The sequence below is a fragment of the Nerophis ophidion genome, linkage group LG03 (assembly GCF_033978795.1).
Source record: "Nerophis ophidion isolate RoL-2023_Sa linkage group LG03, RoL_Noph_v1.0, whole genome shotgun sequence".
NCBI classification, from domain to species: domain Eukaryota; kingdom Metazoa; phylum Chordata; class Actinopteri; order Syngnathiformes; family Syngnathidae; genus Nerophis; species Nerophis ophidion.
In genome coordinates, this window is record NC_084613.1 from 49,638,908 (window position 1) to 49,664,637 (window position 25,730).

The following is a 25,730-nucleotide window of genomic DNA, read 5'->3' on the forward strand; positions in this document are numbered from 1 at the left end:
AGTACATTTCAATACAAACGAAAAGAACAAATACATTTCTTCAGATAAAATAAAGTAATTCATTGATGCCTTTTTTTAGGCTTTTCGCTGGCAATGTTAAAATTTGTTTAGACGTTCATACTGTGGTGGAGTAAATACGTGTAAATGGTAAATGGTTGTACTTCCATTGCGCTTTTCTAACCCCTTTTAAAGCGCTTTGACAGTATTTCCACATTCACACACTGTGTAATCAATCTATCATACCGAATATACACTAAGTCATCCGAGCAAAACATCCACATCTTAGCTTTCTTAATTTTAGGTATTCTATCAGTAGATTTTTTGTCTGTTTGGTGGGTTTAATCTTGCGAAACTGGGGCTGTGACGTGCCCGTTACGTCACGTCCAGCTCCCGCCTTTCTTCTCGCTCAAATACAGCTGCGCCATTTCGCCTTTGTCCATTGAGGAGAGGCAACGGCTTGCAGTGGACGCTCCAGCGAAGTATCTACACGCTGTTGCCGAGAACGAACAATTATATTATCATTATCATCATTTGAGCTTGATTTTTATCCCGTAATAACCAAGCGAAGCAAGCGACGCTTCATTTGCTAAATTATATCGTGTTTTCTGGTTGTGATCGAAGCTATTGCTAACAAAGAAGGCCTAACCCAGTCCGCCATTGCGTCGAGCACCCAGCAGAAGAAAAGCAAAATGGAAGACAGTAAATACCTTCCCGAACTCCTTGCCGAGAAAGACAGCCTGGATTCGTCCTTCACACACGCCATGAAACTTATTTCTGCAGGTAAATTGTTTCGTTTACCGTGTATTCTTACGGCGCCAAAAACTAATGGCCGGCTTTGGGCCCTCTGCTTTAATCGCTCGGCTGCAGAGAACAATGGCGAGTTAAACACGTGGTTTAACGATGTAGGTCAACCTCATGCTATTTCGTCGTCCTATATATATTAGGTTTTTGTTTCCATATTTAACTACTTAACACCCATTATCTATGTTTTTATTTCAATTGTGAAATTCAATAATGTGGACGATGTTATTTCATTTTCGAAGAGGTACATGCAGATAATTAATTTGTTTTATTATTCTGCAGAGATCGACAGGATCCAGACAGGAGGCCCAAAGAAAGAGCCTGAGAAAGAGTCCTACTTGGATATATTTGCCACAAAGACTCACAAGCTCAAAGAACGAGTACTCATTCCATCCAAGCAGTTTCCCAGGGTGAGAACAGAATTTTCTTTCACATCAATTTAGCTGACGTTGATTTCAATATTATTTGTATGTTTTTCTGCTTTTGGTTTCAACAATTCATAATTTTGTTGTACATTCATATATCTGCATGAGTAAACTGATACTGGTGCGTTAGGAGAATAGATCGTTAAGGTGTGCTGATCTTTCCATGTTTCTTTTCACCCTCAAAAGGTCAATTTTGTTGGTAAGCTTTTGGGACCCCAGGGCAGTACAATCAAGAGGCTCCAGGAAGAGACTGGTGCAAAGATTTCAGTTTTGGGAAAGGGATCCATGAGAGATAAGTCTAAGGTAAGTGTTATGTTTCTAAATAAACATGTGATTTACTAGAATTCCCTCACAATTTGAATTTCCCTTTTTAGGAGGAAGAACTGCGAAATGGTGGTGAGGCTAAATACGCTCACCTTTCTATGGAGTTGCATGTTTTCATTGAGGTGATGGCACCTATCCCAGAAGCATACCTCAGAATGGCTCATGCTATGGATGAGGTCAAGAAATTCCTTATCCCAGTATGTCAATCACACTTCATTGTAAGTTGTCTACTTTGATATCTATGATGCTTGAACAAGTTTTTGTGTTTAGGAACCCGGTGAGTATGACCCATACATGGACCCCCACTTCCTCAACGGATCACAGGATGGTTCAGGCAGGGGCCGTGGTGGGCACCCAAGAGGGCGTGGAGTACCACCAGGACCAAGGTAGGACACACAGGCTATTAGGTCACTGTAGTCCAGGGGTCACCAACCTTTTTGAAACCAAGAGCTACTTCTTGGGTACAGATTTATGCGAAGGGCTACCAGTTTGATACACACTAAAATAAATTGCCAGAAACAGCCAATTTGCTCAATTTCCCCAAATAAATAAATAGATATATATATGTACATTTTTTTTCCTTTTATGTATGTTTTTTTGTAGAGAATAAATGATAAAAAGACTTAATTGAACAGTTTAAAAGAGGACAAAACAGGAAAAACATTTAAAATACATTTTGAAACATAGTTTATCTTCAATTTCGACTCTTTAAAATTCATAATTCAACAGAAAAAAAGAGGAAAAACTAGATAATTAGAATATTTTTGAAAAAATAAAAATGTATGGAACATCATTAGTAATTTTTCCTGATTCAGATTCATTTTAGAATTTTGATGACGTGTTAAATACGTTAAAATCCAATCTGCATTTGTTAGAATATATAACAAAATGCATTATTTCATCTAGATTTTCCAGAACAAAAATTTTAAGACATTCAAAAGACTTTGAAATAGGATTTAAATCTGATTCTAAAGATTTTCTGAATTTGCCAGAATAATTTTTTTGAATTTTAATCATAAAAAGTAAAGAAATATTTCACTAATATTCTTCGTCGAAAAAAGAGAAGCCAAAATGAAGAATTAAATTAAAATGTATTTATTATTCTTTACAATAAAATAAAAAAATACTTGAACATTAATTTCAACTGTCAGGAAAGAAGGGAATTTAAAAGGTAAAAAGGTATGTGTTTGAAAATCCTAACATAATTTTTAAGGTTGTATTTTTTTCTCTAAAATTGTCTTTCTGAAAGTTATAAGAAGCAAAGTAAAAAATGAATTTATTTAAACAACAACCAAGTCTTTTAAAATATGTTTTGGAATTTTTAAATTCTATTTGAGTTTTGTCTCTCTTAGAATAAAACATGTCTAGCAAAGCGAGACCAGCTTGCTAGTAAGTGCTGCTATTTTTAGAACAGGCCAGCGGGCTACTCATCTGGTCCTTACTGGCTACCTGGTGCCCGCTGGCCCCGCGTTGGTGACCCCTGCTGTAGTCTGTGCTTTTAAGATATGCTTGGCATTGCTAACAAGCTCCTTATTTATTACTTTTAGGGGCCGTGGAATGCCTCGCGGTGGTCCTCGTGGAGCTATGCGTGGTGGAGCCCCACGTGGCGCAATGGGTCGGGGTAATGGCAGAGGTGCGCCATCCGGTAGGGGTGGACCAGTCAATGCTTCTGGTAGGGGTGCTTCTGCTTCCCGCTCCAGACCCCCTTCAGGTGGGGCACCAAGGATGCTTCCCTCTTCTGCCCTTTCCCACCAGCAAGTTCCCCCTTCAGGGGCTCAACCCAAACCTGAGTCCTATGAAGAATATGTAAGCTGTTAACACAGATTTCTTATTTTAGATCTCAATAAATGTGGTTATTCAAACGCAAGGCTTGCCATCTTTTTGCCATGATAATGTACTCAGTGATTTATCTTCCTTCCAGCCTGCTTATGAGGATTCATATGCAGAGCCAGCCTATGAGGGGTATGACAGTTATTATAGCCAGCAGCCTGTGCCAGCGTAAGTGAAGATTCAAATACACAGCATACACCCACAGTACTGAAAACAAGCAGTTTGCTCACGTTTGAAATCTCTTTTTCAGGGATACAGAATATTATGACTACGGGCATGGAGAACCGCAAGAACCCTCTTATGATCAATATGGTGAGCCTTCAACTCTCCCAATGTTTAAGTACAATTTGCCCCTTTCACTAATGTCTTTATTGAACCCCCTACTCCCCTTTCTTCCCTTTTTTTAAAGCTCAAGATGACTGGGATAACTCTTGGTCCGGTGGTGCAGCTGGAGGCAAGGCTGCTCCAGCCAGGCAGAATAAAGGGAACTATAGAGAGCATCCCTATGGAAGATACTGAGCGGCTACTGGTAGAGAGTTGCTATAGCAACTGTCTTCGATTGTAACCCACTTAACGTTTCAAAAGTAATTTCCTTCTCGTTTTCCTCTTTTTATAGTTCATTTTATTTTTTAAACTTGGTACACATTTTGTTGGCTGTCACAGTTCTTGGGGTTAAGAGTTAATGTCTTTAACCATATTTCTATTTAGTAACTGTTACAATAGAGTAGTAAACAGTGGAGGTCCAGCGTGACGTAAACCTAAGGCATTCATATTTTAACGATATTTGATGGTTATTTTTTAATTGTACCAGAAATGTTAAATCTGGCGAGGAAAAAAATAAATCTGACTGTGATAGACAGATTTTCTTGCAAACTTAAATTAGCCTGGTTTGAGTAAGATACAAAATGTTTGTGGTGCAACACAAATGCATACAACTGTAATCTTTTATCGAATGATAGCTTCCTGATGTTATACTAATACATCCAACAAAGAAAAATGCCTGATACTTTGTCCTACCAGTACTTGCAAAACAAAAGCCCACTAGGTCCCAGTGTGTGTATGGGAGGCTGCAGCCACCTCAATATTTTGTACATAATGTAGGACAGTTTGTTTCAAGCCGCACTAAAATGCATAATTGTGTACTTCTGGCTAAATAGGATACTAAATATACCCCAAATGTCTTCTCTGCATTGCGTTTTTCAATAAAGTTTGTAGTTTCAGTTAAAATGAGATAAAAGTGGTATTTTGCTTTTGTTGTACCAAAAAGGATTTTCGTTGGTGTACCAGTGTATTTGACACTGACTAAGCTATGTATACTGTGTACTTTTTTTTTTTTTTTTTTCCTTAAAAACCAAAACAAAAAATGTTGACATTGAGCTTAGTTTGGTTTTTCAAAATTTTCTAAACTACACTTGTAATGTCACCTACAAAAATAAAGCTCATCATTCCACAAGTAATGGTCTGCCAAATATACAATGAACTTGCTATATTGCTTGAATATGTATTGTCAACCAACTCTCAAAGGCAACATATTTTCAGCTACTTGCAGTAACTGAATCTCAACAGTATTCCAAATCAAGCTTGCAGGGGTCTTACTTGACTTTGCTTCAAAGTCATGCTGGCTGCTTTTTATAAAAGAAACAAAACGCAGAGGGGAGGATTCTAAAAGCCAAAAGATCGCCACAAAGAAGGTAAAACTAACCAACACTCATTTAATAGATATTGTTTTATTTTATGTGCAACGCATAAGGAAATGCAATGTCATCAAAACATCAAAAACCATTGGAAGTGCAAAATTTGCTATCTGTAGCTATGCCGAGCAAAATAAGCCGTACAAAACGATCAGAAATGGTTGTGATGCAACTCAATAAAACCTGGTCTAAATTTATTAAATACCTTGTTTTGCCAACATTATCTGCATATCATTTAATGTTATAGTAATACTGTTCTGGGAAAAACTTTTGAGTTGCATGAATCTTAAGTAGCATCATACTTTGCATGTTTGCTAATGGGAATTTTGTTAAGTGCATGCTTGTGCAGAGTGAGTTCGAGAGCTCATTGATATTTCTTTGTAGGTTGACAGGGAATTGTCTCATGATGCAATGACTTCCCAAATCTCCAAGACTTAAGGTCAGTTGAAAGGACATTTTCAATAACACTTCTAAGATTCCTAGTTTCTGACACTATCTTTAAATCTCTCTACAGATCCTAATGAGTGTCTTGGGAAAGAGGGGGAGGCTTTCTGTCACCACTGCCTCCAAGATGTTTACTGAGCACACTGCTCTTCTGATTTATTTTCCTCTATGAGGAAGTGTTTCATAATAAAACCCTTTTTGGGAGTGGAAATTCAGATTTGCCGCTTGTTTTATGATCATGTAAATAAAGTGTAAGGAGCATACAGTTAATGACCAGTCTCCCAGATGAGTGTCCACGCAAGATCTATAAATCTGGAATGCAAACCTTTAGATACTAGTGCCAATACAGTGTATTTCGCACTCCTACATGTACCAAGCTTTCCGTGGGTCATTAAAAATCTAATGCCATGATGGATTTCACGAAAATGAGTGCTATAAAAATCATTAACCACTATGGGAGCCGTTAAAAAAATGGGACACTTTGTACGAATCAAACCTCCAGACCCAGTTTTTCCAAATGTGGCGGGAAAACTGCATTTCGAGATAGTCTATACTCAAAATGCAATTGTTGCTGACAAAATAAGTCCCGTTTTATTTTGATGATTTGGGATAATTAGGTTGCCCACCTTCCAACAGCAATAGTACACAATGCTCCGACATTAACTATGATTATTGCGCTTGACGGGGCTGCTCGCATGGTGATTCTGTTGTAAGCATTTCACCAATCTCACGCACTTTGCAAATTTGGGCGCATTCTACCAGCAAAACAGTCTCCCAACACTGTGTAGATGGCATCAAGGCCTATTTATCCAAGTGTGAGGGTTGGGAAATGAAGGTGTTTGTGAGGGAAGTGTGGATTCAGGCCGGGTGGCCTATTTCAAGTTCCAGGTAACCCTACATTATATTTTATAAATAGTAAACCAAGTTGTGGTAGTAGTTTAGTCAGTAGTTTAGTCGTGGGTATACCCTGTATAGTGAATAATCCAATAAATATTTGATTTGACATTCAATTTGCCGTTGCGCATTTTGCAAATTGCGCCCATTGGTATTGTGCTTACAATACATCTAATGATTGCATCAGCGCTTCATTTGGCCACAGTTAACTTTTCAACAATTCAACATTGTCAAAAGCTTATCTTTTTTTCTCTGTACAGCCAATTGTATGCTTTTGACCATATTATACCGATATGCAGTTGGACATGGGCATTGATTGTGTTTTAAGTTTCATTTAAAGCATTACATTCGATTTACTGATGCCTGTATCCCTCACCCTTATGTAATACATAATGCATGTTTATTACAATATTGTTTTTGTTGTCCCTTATTGCTGTTGTATTGTTGGTACTGGATTATATTTCATTTATTTCTTCCTCTTTTTATTGCCTTTAAGAGTGGTATAGTTACCGCTTCCTCTTGCAACTGGGCCACAGTGTCAAACAATTCCCCACTGGCGTTCAAAAAAGTCTGCCTAAATCAGTGGTTCTTAACCTGGGTTCGATCGAACCCTAGGCGTTTGGTGAGTCGGCCTTAGGGGTTCGGCGGAGCCTCTGCCACGGAGGTAAAGACACATCCGACTTATCGTGTAAATAAAAACTTCTCCCTATCGCCATAATATGGATACCTCCAAATGTTCCCTCTACTTTTCATCTGATTTGCAGGTTTTTGGATTGCAAAGGAAGTGAATACATTTTTTGAAACAATACAGTTTACACAGTTCAGTACATATTCCGTACAATTGACCACTAAATGGTAACACCCGATTACGTCTTTCATCTTGTTTAAGTCGGGGTCCACGTTAATCATTCATGGTAATGTGAGTAAGGAGTGGAATTTGTTGTGAGTTCATGCACTGTGTTGGTTTTGTTCTTTGAACGAAGTGATGTTCATGCACGTTCATTTTGTGCACCAGTAAAAAAAAACATGACTTTTTCTTGAATATGAAAAAAATCAATCAATCAATCAATGTTTACTTATATAGCCCTAAATCACTAGTGTCTCAAACCACTACGACATCCTCAGTAGGCCCACATAAGGGCAAGGAAAACTCACACCCAGTGGGACATCGGTGACAATGATGACTATGAGAACATGATACTGTGAAAGATCAATCCATAATGGATCCAACACAGTCGCGAGAGTCCAGTCCAAAGCGGATCCAACACAGCAGCGAGAGTCCCGTTACCCCAAAACGTTTTATTTTTCACTAAAGAAGGGTTTGGTGAAACTGGTGGGGTTGTACCTCCAACAAGGTTAAGAACCACTGGTCTAAATCAATATTCCAATGAAAGCAAATGGACGTTTTGTTACAATGTCAATGCAAATACAGCAATTACTTGGACACCTGGGATTGTCGATCAGTGTGCTACATCAATATAATGAATATAGCACAACATAGTTCCAATCAGTTGAAAATTCCATCCATTTCTACCGCTTATTCCCTTTTGGGGTCGCGGGACACGCTAGTGCCTATCTCAGCTACAATTGGGCGGAAGGCTAGGTCCACCCTAGACAAGTCGCCTCCTTATCATCGCAGCAGTTGCAAATTACACCCGAAAAAAAGGTTTGTGTTGTGCTTCCGCTTCCGGGTTCCATTTTTGCGGCACTATCCCTTTAATTAAGACTCCGCCCACAAGTTGCTACCATATCCTCGCTGCCATATCTATCTCTTGTACAATAACAATGAACGTCTTTGGTGATTTCAATGAAAATCACACCTTCAACACATTCATAAGGATTCTGAAACTCTATTGCTTTTAGCTTCAAATTTACCCCGCGAGTCGACATCTAATACACTGTCGCAGGTAAGCTTTCGTTATCTCTTTGAGCAGTTTGATATCTTGGTTGGCAGCAAGCTAGCTCGCCCCACAGACACTTAGCTTAGGCCTCAGATCTTTGTATTTAATCAAGCATGGTCCTGGCGGAAACTGGGCTCCGTTGTTGGAGCACGTTGTATCCTATATGATTCGACATGTTGCTACTTGGCGTTGTGTAGACAGTCTGAATTATTTTCAGTGATGCTCATGCAGCTAGTGCAAAATAGCTTAAGTTTTAAAAGATGCATGTTTAGCACGGATAACTGGCGTATTATGTGCTGAATTTGGCCTTTATTGTCATTTATTGGTCATTTATCATACTGTCGTCATGACATGGCTTAGTGCCAACTTTTGTGCTTTTTTTAGACCACACCTTAGAGTCTAGCAAGAGAGAGAGAGTCCATTTTTTTGTTGCCAATTGTATCATATAAGAGCAATCTGTTTACTAGTGAATTAAGCAGCCCAATTCGCCTTCCCTTCCCTACAAACAGGTCTTCAAGCAAGGAGAGGAATCCCCTAAGGTTTGAGCCGTGGGTGTGTCTGCAATGGCAGGTGGAAGGCGAGGGGCAAACCGCACCACTTACTGCAGACCACCACTAAGCAGTGACCCAGGCTCCGTTAGCAACAGTAACCACTCCACCAGCTCCCCGGTCACAGGGGTACGATCTCGCACAAGGTGAGTTTGGATTGGCCATTTAGTCATGACACTGTAGATAAATGCACATACTGCTCCAAACACACACTCACCATAAAACAGGTAGAATTTTCTATTTTTCCTCATTTGCGAGTGACCAATGAGACTAAGGGCCTGATTTACTATACTAATAAAGTGCGCTTAAAAGCCTACTGAAACCCACTACTACCCACCACGGAGTCTGATAATTTCTACATCAATGATGAAATATTAACATTGCAACACATGCCAATACGGCCTTTTTAGTTTACTAAATTGCAATTTTAAATTTCCCGGGAGTTTCTTCTTGAAAACTTCGCGTAATGACGTGGACGCGTGACGTCACGGACTGTTAGGAAATATGAGCTCTGCACACACACACAGCTAAAAGTCGTCTGCTTTAACTGCATAATTACACAGTATTTTGGAGATCTGTGTTGCTGAATCTTTTGCAATTTGTTCAATTCATATTGGAAAAGTCAAAGTAAAAAGATGGAGTTGGGAAGATTTAGCCTTTAGCCACACAAACACACAGTGATTCCTTATTTAAAATTCCCGGAGGTGAAATTTTACTATGGATCAGAGCGCAGTCAAGTGAACGTGGATCCCGACCGAATGTCAACCAGCAGGTTTCGGTGAGAAAATTGTGGTAAAAAGTCACTTCTTACCGGAGATCAGCTGAGCTTACGCCGTCCATAAAGCTGCCGTCAACTCCCCTGAGACACTGGCGTCAAGACACCCGAGGACACACACCTCCGACTATCAGGTACTGTTAAACTCACTAAACACTAGCAACACAATAGAAAGATAAGGGATTTCCCTGAATTATCCTAGTAAATGTGTCTAAAAACATCTGAATCCGTCCCAATGCAATCGTGTTTAAAAAAATTTTTTTTAATTTTTTTTTCCTAGTCCGTCGCCATCAATATCCTCAAACACAAATCTTTCATCCTCGCCTAAACTAATGGGGAAATTGTCGTTTTCTCGGTCCGAATAGCACTTTTTGTTGGAGGCTCCCATTAAAAACAGTGTGAGGATGTGAGGAGCCATCAACATGTGACGTCATCGTCTGCGACTTCCGGTAGAGGCAGGGCTTTTCTGTTATCGACCAAAAGTTGCGAACTTTATTGTGGATGTTCTCTACTAAATCCTTTCAGCAAAAATATGTCAATATCGCAAAAATATGTCAATATCGCAAAATTATCAAGTATGACACATAGAATGGACCTGCTATCCCCGTTTAAATAAGAAAATCTCATTTCAGTAGGCCTTTAACAGTGTGTGCAATCTATAAAATAGCGTGCACCAGTAGTGGGCATGTTGCGTGTGCAATTGTAAAGTGGTGCAGACCGGCTTATTTAAATAAGGACTTTGTATCACCACAAAGACACTTCCATTTACTGGACATTCAGTTATGTTCCACCTGTGGCATTTTGCTAAGTTTTCAAACATGCAATAGACATGAACTATTTTTTCGAGCATTTCAGGCAAACTCCTGCAGGGCATTTGGAATTAAACTGTTTTTATTTTTTACCACTGAAGGTTTGCTCATTGGAGAGAGGCTGCACTTAACCTGCTCAAAATGCAACACAAATAAATGGTAAAATAAGTTTTTTTCATATAAGAAATATTTTAACATTACAAACCCTTTTTCCATATGAGTTGGGAAATTGTGTTAGATGTAAATATAACTGGAATACAATGATTTGCAAATAATTTTTAACCCATATTCAGTTGAATATGCTACAAAGACAACATATTTGATGTTCAAACTGATAAACTTCTTTTGTTGTTGCAAATAATCATTAACTTTAGAATTTTATGCCATCAACACGTGACAAAGAAGTTGCGAAAGGTGGCAATAAATACCGAGAAAGTTGAGGAATGCTCATCAAACACTTATTTGGACCATCCCACAGGTGTGCAGGCTAATTGACAACATGTGGATGCCATGATTGGGTATAAAAACTGTTTCCCAAAAAATGCTCAGTCTTTAACAAGATAGGATGGGACGAGGTACACCCTTTTGTCCACAACTGCGCGAGCAAATATTTAAACAGTTTAAGAACAATGTTTCTTAAAGTGCAATTGCAAGCAATTTAGAGATTTCAACATCTACGGTCCATAATATCATCAAAATGTTCAGAGAATCTGGAGAAATCATTGAATGACCGTGACCTTCGATCCCTCAGACGGCACTGTATCAAAAACCGACATCAATCTCTAAAGGATATCACCACAGGGGATCATGAACACTTCAGAAAACCACTGTCACTAAATACAGTTGTTCGCTACATCTGTAAGTGCAAGTTAAAGCTATACTATGCAAAGAGAAAGCCATTTATCAATAACATCCAGAAACGCCGCCGGCTTCTCTGGGCCCGAGACCATCTAAGATTGACTGATGCAAAGTGGAAAAGTGTTCTGTGGTGTGACGAGTCCACATTTCAAATTGTTTTTCGAAATATTTGACATTGTGTCATCCGGACCAAAGGGGAAGCGAACCATCCAGACTGTTATCGACGCAAAGTTCAAAAGCCAGCATCTGTGATGGTATGGGGGTGCATTAGTGCCCAAGGCATGGGTAACTTACACATCTGTGAAGGCACCATTAATGCTGAAAGGTACATACAGGTTTTGGAACAACATATGCTGCCATCTAAGCGCCGTCTTTTTCATGGACGCCCCTGCTTATTTCAGCAAGACAATATCAAGCCACATTCAGCACGTGTTACAACAGCGTGGCTATGTAAAAAAAAAAGAGTACGGGTACATTCCTGGCCTTCTGGCTCTACATAAAACAAGAATGGGAAATAATTCCACTTTCAAAGCTTCAACAATTAGTTTCCTCAGTTTCCAAACGTTTATTGAGTGTTGTTAAAAGAAAAGGTGATGTAACACAGTGCTGAACATGCCCTTTCCTAACTACTTTGGCACGTGTTGCAGCCATGAAATTTTGAGTTTGAGTTTATTTCGAACATGCAAGCTTACACGTGATACATCACAATTTCCAGTTTCTCTTTCAAGCATGTTTGAAAAGGAGTAGGAAGAAGCAGAGCTTATTAAAACCTACCCCTTTTCTTTTACCTAACAGTTGCTAAAACTTTTGTTCACTTCCTGTTCTCAATTTATTCACAATATACTCCATAAGTATCACAATGAAAATAAATAAATAAATAATTGGTGAAGTAATTTATATTCCATACGATGAGATAAGTAAGATTATTTTGAGAATGAAAGAATGGACGGATGATTAAATTCAGAATGTTTGAAGAGTTTCTTGAAGTTGATCATATTAGTACATTGTTTGATTGCTTTGCTTAATCCATTCCATAATTGAATTCCAAAACCAGGTATACTGAAGGTCTTAAGTGTTGTACGTGTGTACAAATGTTTTAAATTACAATTTTTTTCTAAGATTGTATTTCTCCTCTTTTGTTGAGAAGAATTGTTGTGTATTCTTGGGTAGCAGGTTATAAATTATTATTTGCAAAAAAAAAAAGTTTGAGTTTGAACATCAAATACCTTGTCTTTGTAGTGCATCTAATTGAATATGGGTTGAAAAGGGTTTGCAAATCATTGTATTCTGTTTTATTTACCTCTAACACAATTTCCCATCTTACAAGAAACGGGTTTTGTATATATTCTATGTGGAAAAAAAATAAGCATTAAAAAATACTAAAGGACACCAAACGCATCAGTTGAATTTGTTTCAATCAGCCATTTAAGTCCTCTATTAGCTATATATATTATAAAATGATGTTGAATAGATTATAAAAAATGGTGTTGTGGAATAGACTAATATATATTTTTTCTGACCGTACAAAATGATGATTCTCGTCTGTGTAGCGTGAACTGTCTGAACGTCCTTCTCACACGCGCTAAAGAAACGCAAAATAGTGCTTTGAAAATAGTGATGAGTGGGAATGAATTGCGTATGGTAACTAATTATATTTATATCGTCTCCTCCCAGTATTGTAGGTGTTTTGATAATCAGCGTATATTTTGCATTATAATGAAGACATAGACGCAAAATGGAGTTTGCGCCTTACTCTGCTCACTTAACAGACACAATCCACCTGGCACGCATTTAGTAGTATAGCTTTGTGTGTGCTATCAAGTTTGCACATGTTTTAGTACATGCAAACTCTTCGTAAATCAGGCCCTAAAGTGTTAAAGAAAAATGTATCTTTTCATTCCAACGCTTCTAATTTTTATATGGGACCTATGATGATTTTCATCTAAATTTAAAACACTTCCCTGTGGATTAAAAAAATACGTATTGGATTTGCTCTGCTGTAAATTTGGCTTCACGGTCACATTTGTAACCCGTTTGCAAGATTCTGGAGATGTTCCTCGATTGCAAATGAAACCAAGCCCCACCTTCCCCAAAAGTATCATTATTTATTTTTTGAAAATGCACTGTTAAAATATATAACCGCTATTTTTCCTTGACAAGGTGTAAAATAAACTTTAAAAAATATATGGACATTAGGTACACGTGCACATTCTGCAGTTGATTAGACGCTGCACAAAAAAGCTGTTTTTACCTGGATTTATATCACTGTATGTGCATCGTAATTACTGTATTTGCATGCCAAAATTAGATGAAAATAATACTTTATCCTACCTTTTTTGTTAGTCTATAGACTGAAGCAAACAGCAAGGGGCTCTATCCCCTCTGACTGAGAGCTTGACCCAAATGGGTCATACTTTGTTTCTTTTTATAAATTTATAACACTTATTTTTGTTTTACATAACATGTAATGTGGGTTCTTTGGGGAAAATCTTGCAAAGCTTTTTTTTTACAGACCGTCTTCCATATGAAGTCTCCTCTCAGGTATAAGTTAGAACTATGCACTACTTTTGGTTAGAAATGGCAACAGCAGAGGATTTTAGCATGCATTTGCAAGTATGAGCCAGTCTTTCCCACAACAAGAAAAATAAGGAACTTATCGACTACAATTTTGGACTACAACTAAAAAAAAACATGGCGGCTCCAGTCAAAGCTCTTCAGATAAACAGCTGACGTAACTAAGGCAAAATATGTCACTTAAATCTCAAATTCCAAGCATCTTGTTTGGAGCAAGTATGGAAGAAAGCAACATTGTTTTTATAAGCATCCCTGCCATGCCTGCATGGTTTAATTAATTTCTGTGTTTGGAGCCATTGCTGCAAATTTGCCCGCATTGGCTGTTGTAGATAATGGCACATTTTTCCTGCAGGAGTGGTACAGGAGCATGCATGTCCAGCCCTCCATTGGCTGCGCAGACTGTGGTGCCCCTGAAACACTGCAAGATCCCAGAGTTGTCTGTGGATCAGAACGTGTTGTTTGAGCTGCACCTTTTCTTCTGCCACCTCATTGCACTATTTGTCCACTATGTCAACATCTACAAGACTGTATGGTGGTACCCCCCATCACATCCCCCCTCACACACTTCACTGGTAAGTGTATTGTCTTTGCTGTGTGACCATTAACGTTTGGTGTTTCCTAGACATACTAGTAATTTTCTGCCAAAATGTCAAACAGTACATATGGCTATGCACAATCAGTCCTTGGAAGGTTGGTCTGTCTTTGATTTGTTTATATCAGATCTGGGCAAAATATGGCCCGGATACGGCCCGTTAAGCTTTTCAATCCGGCCCGCCAAACGTTTCCAAATGATATATTTTTAAACCTTTAACACCGAAACAATGAAAATGCAGTAACATTTTTAAATTGCCTTCAAGTCTTGAACTATAGAAAATATTACAATGGATGGAATCTGTCCTTTTTAGTGCTATTTGGGTTGTTAGGGTAATTATAGGGACCACCTCACAGCAGATCCCTGCACGAAGCAGAGAGTGTAGGGTTTGTTTACAAAGCAATGAGCTCAAGACACGGGTGTCAGAGACAGATGCGGAAGCAGATATTTTTCCACAAAGTTCTGCAGAAAGTGATATTTTGTCAGATTGTTGCTATTTTTTACACTTTGTGTTCATATTTCGCCATGTTTGTTGCATTTTTGTTGCGTTTTGCTTAATTGTAAAATATGTTGATTAAGGAGGGGGTCTGAGAAGTAAACGATGAAGGACCTCCATATGTTGTTAATGGTCAGTGTTCATAGGTAATGGAGTAAATCCCACATTATTTATGATCCTGTAAATTATGAGTGTCTTATTCAGTAAAAACACAGTAAAATGTCTCTGTCTTTTTTAGCATTTTGTCAGACAATATTGATTTTTACAGATATATATATATATATATATATATATATATATATATATATATATATATATATATATATATATATATATATCCATAAATCCATCCATTTCCTACCGCTTGTCTGGGTCGTGGTGGGTGCTGAAGCCTATCCTTTGGGCGAAAGGCGGGGTACATCCTGGACAATATACAGTTATCTTTATATAAAGTATAAGTATACATATATGTATTAGGGATGTAAAAAATAAAAAGCTTTTCGAATGAGTCACAATTCTTTTTGTAACGATTCTTAATCAAATTATAAAATTCAAAAGCATTTTTTTTTTTTTTTTTTTTTTAATCTCTCTTGTTCAGCCATTCAGGCAAATCATATTGTTGATGTTGATGCTCATATCTGCTGTACAGATTTACTTTAGAAAAGAGAAGTGTGGGATACTTCTCTTGTTGCCTTATACATATTTGACTTTTAATAAATGTTTATGTATAATTTTATTGAAACAAAACCAGTTTTCTTCTAAGTAAGATAGAAATGTATCAGAGCTGTTTATCTATTTTATTGATAAATGTAGTTAACCACAGAACTGGCACCCAATATTATTAAAAAGTATTTGGTGACGATAACAGTAACATCCTCTATGTCTGCTCCAGGTAAAAAGCCTACTTTTATTCAGGTAGAAATATCACAGATTAAAGCTGTAATAGGCTCCAGCCCCCGTGACCCTAAAAGTGACAAGCGGTAAAAATTAGATGGGTGGATATTACAAAACATCTTTGACAATGAAAGCATGATCATAACAATCAATACTTATTTATGCGTGAAACTGTTATCAAAACATGAAAGTGTAGCTCCTCCTCTAAATGCAAGTGCTCATAAAGCAAAAATAGAAATTCTGTATATTTACAAAATACAAAATTTGGCAAGACACCAATACATAGCAAGCTATTTTTTTATTGTCATTTCCACTCTTGATTGTTATTGCTGTCATATGACGTATGCAGAGGGTGAGTATTGTGCACCAGGAATTTGAGTATATTTACATAAAGACTGCTGACTTTGTTGTACATTGTATACAGTGTACATGTTGCAGTGGACTGCAGTCTCTTGAGATTCAATGAGGTCTCGTGTGACTTCATGCATTGCAGTGGCTTGACCTTTCACGTTTTTTGCAACTTTAGAGGCAGACTTTTCTGAAAGGTTTGGTTCAATTCTGTTTGTCACAGCTTCAGGTGGAAGCAAATATAGTCATTCCACTGCAACAATATTATAAATACAATATGTGTGGTAATGTTTTCATGTCCTGTTGTATGTTGCAGCATTGCCTTTTTTTTTATATAATATTTGGTGTTGTGGGAATACTGTTTGTCAGAAAGGCACAGTTATCTTGAAACACTTGTGTTGCTTTTACAGAACTTCCACCTGATTGATTATAACATGCTGGTGTTCACAATCATCATTCTGGCAAGGAGGTTAATTGCAGCAATTGTAAAAGAGGTAAGTAAGATATAGTGTTTTTGGAAACAAGAATTTCTCAAATTTTGTTTACATTTTCGACAAATATACAACCAAACTTGTCCAAATACAGTTACATGAAATTGTTTAGTCTGTATAATGTAGAGCACAGGTGTCAAACTCAAGGAAGGCCTAGGGGCCAGATCCGTCCCGCCACATCAGTTTATATAGCCAGCGAAAGTTTTGAAATAATATGCATCAATAAAGTATGTTATATTTTCTTACTTAATATATCCTTTCTTTCCATTTTGAAAGGAAAAAATGCTTGTACAGCATGCAATTACACATCTGTTAAACTTTATTGTGATCTTTCTTCCATCCATCCATTTTTTACCGCTTGTCCCTCGGGGAAATCCATCAAATATTATATCATCATCATACATTCCAAACAATATCTTAGAATAAAAGTACATTCTCAAATATTTGCTCCATTCATGATTTTAATGCAAGTTGTATATTAAATTGTACACTATAAATTTTACAATCAATTTTATGCCAAAAAAAGGTCGGTTCATTTGCCAGAATTTTACCATAACTGTGGTGCCATTTACAGCAATACACCATATGAAGAACAACCGTAGATTGTACAGCATTAAAATGTGTTTCCATTTACAGTAATAAGCTCTAACACGTAAACCCTGTGATAATGATGTGAACAGTTCATCAGTAATCACTCCAAAAGGTCTGACGAAGACCCTTTGTATGAATTTATCCCTCAAGAAATTATCTAAACCTAATCAAATCGTGGGACACCTAAAAAAAAAAACACAAAACACATTCATAGAAAATTAATTTAGTTTTACATGCAGAAAACAATGCAAAATATATGTAAGTGACTGTCAATATGTTAAATATCGAGCAAGTATTTGTTTATTCCAGCAGTTAGATGAACAAGTTGAAACTAATGACCTATTCTCATAATATGCAACTCAATATATTTCAAGCCGTTTTTTCATATAGTTTGAAAACTATAAAATTAAGAAAACATCAAATTTAAAATCTCAGAAAGTTTTGGCTTTTAAATAACTATAAGCCATGCTCATCAAAATTATAACAAATAAAGGCTTAACATATCTCACTTTGTTTGTAATGAGTAAAATATCACGTTAGTTTTGCAATTGAAGTTGAATTGCTGACATGAATGAACTTGGTGCAATATATCCTTTTTTTAGGTTCATCAGTGTAAAAATGATGAATGAAATGGCTAAATGAAGATCTTACCTTTATTGAAGACTCTCGTTGGCAAAGAAGGCGATCAGTGGAGAGGAAAACCTGGCTATTAATTCTATCTTTGCGCTCAAAAATGTTTTTCACATTCTTTATCAAAGTGCCAGCTACTTTTTTTGGCCTCGTGGTTGTTTGTTTTGAAGTCGTACTCAATTAAAAAAATAAAAATAAGCGCAAGTCTTAGTCAGCAATTTGTGAAATTTTTTGTTTGGGTGCTTCGTATGCAGGAAAATTGTCAAGTTTGATGTGCAATGCTTGGCAGTATGATGATAACCTAGACAGAATACTCAAACCATTTCATACAACAAGTGTGGAAACATTTAATAATCTAGCAATATATAATTATTATTGTGCGTGCACTGCAGCATACTTTGAGGCGTATCGTAATCTGTCACTCAGCTAAATGTTGCCTCTTTCTTGTGGCTCTCCTGCAGGCCTCACAGAGCGGGAAGCTATCGTTCCCTCATTCCATCTTCTTAGTGATGGCACGCTTTGCTGTGCTGACGCTGACCGGCTGGAGTCTGTGTCGCTCGCTCATTTACCTCTTCAGAACGTATTCTGTGCTCAGCCTGCTCTTCCTCTGCTACCCGTAAGTATCAGCAAGGGGAAAAGTTGCATCCTGAACACACATGCTATTTGCTCTGTTCAGTAGACATTGGCCCTCGAGTGAATGATGTATCCAAGGTTTTCCTGAATAACTAGTTGTCTCATTTATGTGGCAGGAGTTTTGCCAAATTATTGGGATGACTTTAACAACCATTTTTATTAGGGGTGCTCAAAGGAATACATTCAAATTTAAATTGCGATTTTCAGACCAAATCTAAATCGATTTCTAACTTCCCAGAATCCATCCATCCATTCATCTTCTTCCACTTATCCGAGGCCGGGTCGTGGGGGCAGCAGCCTAAGCAGGGAAGCCCAGACTTTCCTCTACCCGGCCACTGCGTTCAGCTCTACCCGGGGAATCCCGAGGCGTTCCCAGGGCAGCCGGGAGACATAGTCTTCCCAGGGTGTCCTGGGTCTTTCCCATTGCCTCCTACCGGTTGGACGTGCCCTAAACACCTCCTTAGGGAGGCGTTCGGGTGGCATCCTGGCCAGATGCCCGAACTACCTCATCTGGCTCCTCTCGATGTGGAGGAGCAGCGGCTTTACTTTGAGCTCCCCCCGGATGGCAGAGCTTCTCACCCTATCTTTAAGGGAGAGCCCCGCCACCCGGCGGAGGAAACTCATTTTGGCCGCTTGTACTTGTGATCTTGTCCTTTTGGTCATGACCCTAAGCTCATGACCATAGGGGAGGATGGGAACATAGATCGACCCGTAAATTGAGAACTTTGCCTTCCGGCTCAGCTCCTTCTTCACCACAACGGCTCGTTACAGCGTCCGCATTACTGAAGACGCCACACCGATCTGCCAGTCGATCTCACGATCCACTTTTCCCTTACTCGAGAACAAGACTCCTAGGTACTTGAACTCATCCACTTGGGGCAGGGTCTCCTCCCCAACCTGGAGATGGCGAGAATCCCGAACCCGGACTTGGGGGTGCTGATTCTCATTCCGGCCGCTTCACACTCTGCTGCGAACTGATCCAATGAGAGCTGAAGATCCTGGTCAGATGAAGCCATCAGGACCACATCATCTGCAAAAAGCAGAGACCTAATCCTGCAGCCACCAAACCGGATCCCCTCAACGTCTTGACTGCGCCTAGAAATTCTGTCCATAAAAGTTATGAACAGAATCTGTGACAAAGGCCAGCCTAAGCGGAGTGCAACCCTCACTGGAAACGTGTCCGACTTACTGCCGACAATGCGGCCCAAGCTCTGACACTGATCGTACAGGGAGCGAACCGCCACAATCAGACAGTCCGATACCCCATACTCTCTGAGCACTCCCCACAGGACTTCCTGAGGGACACGGTCGAATGCCTTCTGCAAGTCCACAAAGCACATGTAGACTGGTTGGGTAAACTCCCATGCACTCTCAAGGACCCTGCCGAGAGTATACAGCTGGTCCACAGTTCCACGACCAGGACAAAAACCACATTGTTCCTCCTGAATACGAGGTTCGACTATCCGGCATAGCCTCCTCTCCAGTACACTTGAATAAACCTTACCGGGAAGGCAGAGGAGTGTGATCCCACGATTGTTGGAACACACCCTCCGATTCCCCTTCTTAAAGAGAGGAACCACCACCCCCGTCTGCCAATCCAGAGGTACCGCCCCCGAAGTCCACGCGATGCTGCAGAGTTTTGTCAACAAAGACAGCCCCACTGCATCCGGAGCCTTAAGGAACTCTGGGCGGATCTCATCCACCCCCGGGGCCTTTCCACAGAAGAGCTTTTTAACTACCTCAGCAACACCAGCCCCAGAAAAGAGCCCACCAAAGATTCCCCAGGCACTGCTTCTTCATAGGAAGATGTGTTGGTGGGATTGAGGTCTTTGAAGTATTCCCTCCACCGATCCACAACATCCGCAGTCGAGGTCAGCAGAACACCATTCGCACCATACACGGTGTTGACAGTGCACTGCTTCCCCTTCCTGAGGCGGCGGATGATTAATCGCTTCGAAGCTGTCCAGAAATAATTTTCCATTGCTTCCCTGAACTCCTCCCATGTCCGAGTTTTTGCCTCCGCGACTGCTGAAGCCGCACACCGCTTGGCCTGTCGGTACCTGTACGCTGCCTCCGGAGTCCTATGAGCCAAAAGAACCCGATAGGACTCTTTCTTCAGCTTAACGGCATCCCTCACCGCCGGTGTCCACCAACGGGTTCTGGAATTACCACCAGGACAGGCACAAACTACCTTGCGGCCACAGCTCCAATCAGCCGCTTCGACAATAGAGGTACGGAACATGGTCCACTCGGACTCAATGTCCAGAACCTCCCTTGTGACATGTTCAAAGCTCTTCCGGAGGTGGAAATTGAAAATCTCTCTGACAGGAGACTGCCAGATATTCCCAGCAGACCCTCACATTGCGTTTGGGCCTGCCAGGTCTGTCCGGCATCCTCCCCCACCATCGAAGCCAATTCACCACCAGGTGGTGATCGGTAGAAAGCTCCGCCCCTCTCTTCACCCGAGTGTCCAAAACATGAGGCCGCAAATCCGTTGACACAACTACAAAGTCGATCCTGAAACTGCGGCCTAGTGTGTCCTGGTGCCAAGTGCACATATGGACACCCTTATGTTTGAACATGGTGTTTGTTATAGTCAATCTGTGACTAGCACAAAAGTCCAATAACAAAACACAACTCGGGTTCAGATCCGGGCGGCCATTCTCCCAAATCACGCTTCTCCAGGTTTCACAACATGAGCGATGAAGTCCGCCAGTAGGACAAGGGAATCACCCGGGGGAGCACTTTCCAGTAGTCACTCAAGTGTATCCAAAAAGGTTTGGGTACTCGGAACTGCTGTTTGGTGCGTAAGCTCAAACGACAGTCAAGACCCGTTCCCCCCACCTGAAGGCGGAGGGAGGCTACCCTCTCGTCCACCGGGTTGAACTCCAACGTGCAGGGATTGAGCCGGGGGGCAACAAGAATTGCTACCCCAGCGCTTCACCTCTCACTGCGTGCAACGCCAGTGTGGAAGAGAGTCCAGCCCCTCTCTAGAGAACTGGTGCCAGAGCCCACTAGCTAAGGCTCCTTCCCCCCCCAGCGAGGTGACGTTCCACGTCCCAAGAGCTAGCTTATGTAGCCGAGGATCATACCGCCAAGTGCCCTGCCTTCGGCTGCCTCCCAGCTCGCTATGCACCCGACCTCTATGGCCCCTCCAATGAGTGGTGAGCCCATTGGAGGGATGACCCACGTTGCCTCTTCGGGCCGGCCACCAGACGCTCGCCATCGGGCCCCAACTCTGGGCCCGGCTCCAGAGGTGGGCCCCAGTGACCCGCATCCGGGCAAGGGTAATCTGAGTCCAAGTTGTTGCATTCCCATAGAAGTCTTCCAGCAGCTTTTTGTCTGATCCCTCACCTAGGACCTGTTTGTCTTGGGAGACTCTACCAGGGGCATGAAAGCCCCCGGACAATACATCTCCTAGGATCATTTGGACCCGCAAACTCCTCTACCACGGTAAGGTGTCAGTTTAGAGAGGAGTTGAGGGCAAAATTTAAAAATGTATCCTTTCCCAAAATAAATTAAAAAAAAAAAAAGAAAATTATGGCGCAGTGGCCGTGCGCAATCCGAGGGTCCCTGGTTCAATCCCCACCTGAAAAGGGAGTTTTTTTTTGGTTTGGTGCACTAATTGTAAGCGTACCTTGTGTTTTTTATGTTGTTTTAATTAAAAAATAATAAAAAATAATAAAAAATTATTCTGCGGCCCGGTACTAATCGATCCAAGCTATCTGAGTACACAGGAGGACGTATGTATTTGTGCAAAAAATCCAACTATGCAATGGAATAGATACCTATACTTTATTAAAAAAGAAAAAAAAGTTGTGTGATAAAGGATTCTTCGTCAGTGGAGTTCCTAAACATATCAAACTATCATGTGCTCCAGAAATCTTTCCACTTGACAAAACAGATACAAACTTGGAAAAGCATGAACGTCTACTACTTCTTTGTGTGTGGCTGGGTCAAGGAAATTGGTATCAAAACTCTCCAGGATAAATATGCATATTTTTTGCATGCATTTCATGGTTCAACTTCAAGTCTATTGCCATGTTTGTTGTCTGCCCTTGCTGTTGCACGCGCCGTTTACGAGTAAGCGTGTTTTTTCCTGGTTCTCCCAAAATATAACTATAAATGTCAACATGTGAATGTAAAAATATCGTTTATGATATTTGCCTTTGGTAGAAACTCGGTTTTGCTCAAATTTGATTTCTTTTGTTTCGACTTGCCGAGTAGGTGCTTTACGGAACATTTGTAGAAAATGTGTGTCTTTAGCAGTATTTTGATAATAACGGCATTAGAGTATAATGGCGTCACTAACAGCATTATTTTTTTCAGTAATGATTTTTCTAATTAATGCTATCGTTGCAACGCCATTTCCATTACTAAGAATGTGAAGTGGCGCGGTACTATAGTTTGGTTGAATGAAGCGCAAAGTGTCTGGTTTTGGCACACATTTTCTGCATGCTCTCTGCATGCAGAAAATTATCAGCCGTAGTGGAGAAATCTGCAAAAAAAAAGACTCTAGTATCATCTTTCCTCATCTCTGTCCCTCTGCTGTCAGTGTCAGGCTCTGTGAGTACGGGCTCGCACACCCTTCACCCCCAGCCCTCAGTAAACCTGTGTCGACAAAAATGTTGACATACATGAAATCCAATCATATTAAATTTAATCTTGTCAATAAGTGGGACAAATTCGGAATATATCCAATCACAGCTCTTTAATATCCTGCTCAGTGGCCTTGTGGTTAGAGTGTCCGCCCTGATATCGGTAGGTAGTGAGTTCAAACCCCGGCCGAGTCAAAGACTATAAAAATGGGACCCATTACCTCCCTGCTTGGCACTCAGCATTAAGGGTAGGAATTGGGGGTTAAATCACCAAAATTGATCCCCGGGCGTGGCCACCGCTGCTGCTCACTGCTCCCCTCACCTCCCAGGGTGAAGGTCATTGAATTGATTAACGTGGACCCCGACTTAAACAAGCTGAAAAACTTATTCACGTGTTACTATTTGGTGGTCAATTGTACGGAATATGTACTGTACTGTGCAACATACTAATAAAAGTTTCTATCAATCAATCAGGGGGTGATCAAGGGTGATGGGTCAAATGCAGAGAATTATTTGGCCACACGTAGTGTTTGTGTGATAATCATGGGTACTTTAACTTTTTTAACTTAATAGCGTCAAAAAATGAGAGGGTGGGGACTGGGGGTTAGCAACAATGTAAAGCAAATCTGATACTTTTCCTTCCTTGTTTAGGCAATTGAAATTCTCTCCAGCAGCGCAACAACAAACATTTGTGGATTTGTTCCACGCCGTAATATGTGAACAGTAAAGAGGGCACCTTTTATTTTTTTACGCAATCGGCCGGTTGGTCATCGACAGACTGTAAGTTAGCTATGGATATTAGCTGCTTCTACCGCACACATGAACAAATTTTGATGTTTCACAACACACATACATACCTGCTTAGGAAATAAAAAAAATTTAAGTTTCTCTGTGTAAAAGAGTGGAGAATACAGAAACTTTTTTTGAGACATCATGCAGCTGACCTGATGATAAACTAGTTTGAGAATGTTTATGTTGTATTCATTAGACTACTATTTTTCAGTTTTGTAAACATTGACTCTTGGGTGTGAAGTCCTACTTAAGGTTAAATTAAATTTAAGAATTAGGCCATCACGTTATTGTGATGGTTGTGGATCAAGGATATATTTTTTTTCTTCTACTTGTTTTTTTGTCGCACTATTTAAAGTGCAATTGCTCTTTTGTGTCTTTTGACGTAAATTTATGTAAATTCAATATTTAAAATTCAATATTTAGTTACTTTACGGAATTTTAAAAATACATTTTTAATGTTATGCATATCATATGCCACTCTGCAATTTGCCAAATGTTCTAAAATACTGTATATAGTGTTATTCTTCAATCAGTTAATATAAACATTTGATGTTAAAGATGTCATCAAACATCCATCCATCCATTTCCTACCGCTTATTCCCTTTGGGGTGACGGGGGGGCGCTGGTGCCTATCTCAGCTACAATCGGGCGGAAGGCGGGGTACACCTTGGACAGGTCGCCACCACATCGCAGGACCAACACAGATAGACACACTCACATTCACACGCTAGGGCCAATTAAGTGTTGCCATGAATCAACCTATCCCCAGGTGCATGACTTTGGAGGTGTGAGGAAGCTGGAGTACCCGGAGGGAACCCACGCAGTCACGGGGAGAACATGCAAACTCCGCACAGAAGGATCCCGAGCCCAGGACTACTCAGGACTTTCGTATTGTGAGGCAGACGCACTAACCCCTTCTCCACCGTCCTGCCCCGTCATCAAACATAATAGCGTATAAAATAATAAAATTAAAAATATTGTCGCATTTACTTTGCAGAGTAACTAGTTACTCTTACAATGAGGTACCTGAGTTACTAATTCAATTACTCTTTGGGAGAAGTAATTTGTATCTATAATTAATACAAAATTTTTAAAGTAAGATGATCAACACTGGTCTTAAGAAATACAAATAATATCAAGATTATAATACCTGAGAAACACTAAACATTAAAAGTATATTAGACAAACCTTTGAGTGATCACTGCAAACTCGTGCATACATTGACTCCGCTCCCTTGTACTGCAGTGCCTGCTACTTTTGTCGTTTTTTTCATAAAATTTTGCACTCTTCCGCCCTTCTTGATTACCTCTTGAGGAAGTCTGAAGAAACATTTATCCTTTTCACACTTTAAATGGTTCATGCAGCTAAAAACGACATAATCATAGGGGCATTTTTCTTTGAGAATGGCAACATGCAACAAGGTCGAGGTTTATTTATTTATAAAGCACCTTTAAAACAACAGGTCAAGCTGCCCAAAAGTGCTGTAGAAGTTGGGAAACAAATTACAAAGATCAATCAATAAATTGATTAATAAAATAATTAAAAACATTTGATTTAAAATAAAAAAAATAAAAATAGCCGATAAAAAGTTAATTAAACTGAATAAAATATTTAAAACTTCACTAGAGTTTAGAAAGTTTAGCTCAGCTTGTTTCTAAAAGCCAGTGCATAAAAGTGTGTTTTAAGAACTGATTTAAAAGGCTCCACAAATGGAGCTCGCTGTTTTAATTTGCAGGGGCAGAGAGTTCCACCGTTTGGGTCCTGCAACTGCAAATGTTCTGTCTCCTCTAG

The 25,730-nt window shown here is 39.8% G+C and overlaps 2 protein-coding genes across 3 annotated transcripts in view; both read left to right on the forward strand.

The window, feature by feature from the left end:
• Positions 1-420: 420 nt before the first annotated feature.
• Positions 421-5,730, forward strand: khdrbs1a (KH domain containing, RNA binding, signal transduction associated 1a). Of its 2 annotated transcripts, XR_009806174.1 has the most exons (11): positions 421-780; positions 1,084-1,211; positions 1,413-1,529; positions 1,601-1,747; positions 1,821-1,936; positions 3,098-3,356; positions 3,472-3,548; positions 3,631-3,692; positions 3,790-3,964; positions 5,456-5,510; positions 5,586-5,730. XR_009806174.1 is itself a non-coding variant. In XM_061895508.1 (9 exons), the coding sequence occupies exons 1-9, from the start codon at positions 690-692 to the stop codon at positions 3,897-3,899; spliced, it is 1,107 nt and encodes a 368-aa protein (XP_061751492.1). In that variant the 5' UTR covers positions 421-689; the 3' UTR covers positions 3,900-4,837. The 2 variants fall into 2 exon arrangements, 1 of the variants encoding a protein (XP_061751492.1); XM_061895508.1 differs by lacking the exons at positions 5,456-5,510; positions 5,586-5,730 and having other exon boundaries at positions 3,790-4,837.
• A 2,406-nt stretch (positions 5,731-8,136) lies between these two features.
• Positions 8,137-25,730, forward strand: part of tmem39b (transmembrane protein 39B) — a 33,807-nt gene continuing 16,213 nt past the window's right edge. Inside the window, exons 1-5 of the mRNA XM_061895505.1 lie at positions 8,137-8,316; positions 8,820-9,004; positions 14,227-14,446; positions 16,615-16,698; positions 18,378-18,532. Coding sequence (XP_061751489.1) covers positions 8,874-9,004; positions 14,227-14,446; positions 16,615-16,698; positions 18,378-18,532 — 590 coding nt within the window. The 5' untranslated portion in view covers positions 8,137-8,316; positions 8,820-8,873. The remainder of the gene's footprint in view (positions 8,317-8,819; positions 9,005-14,226; positions 14,447-16,614; positions 16,699-18,377; positions 18,533-25,730) is intronic.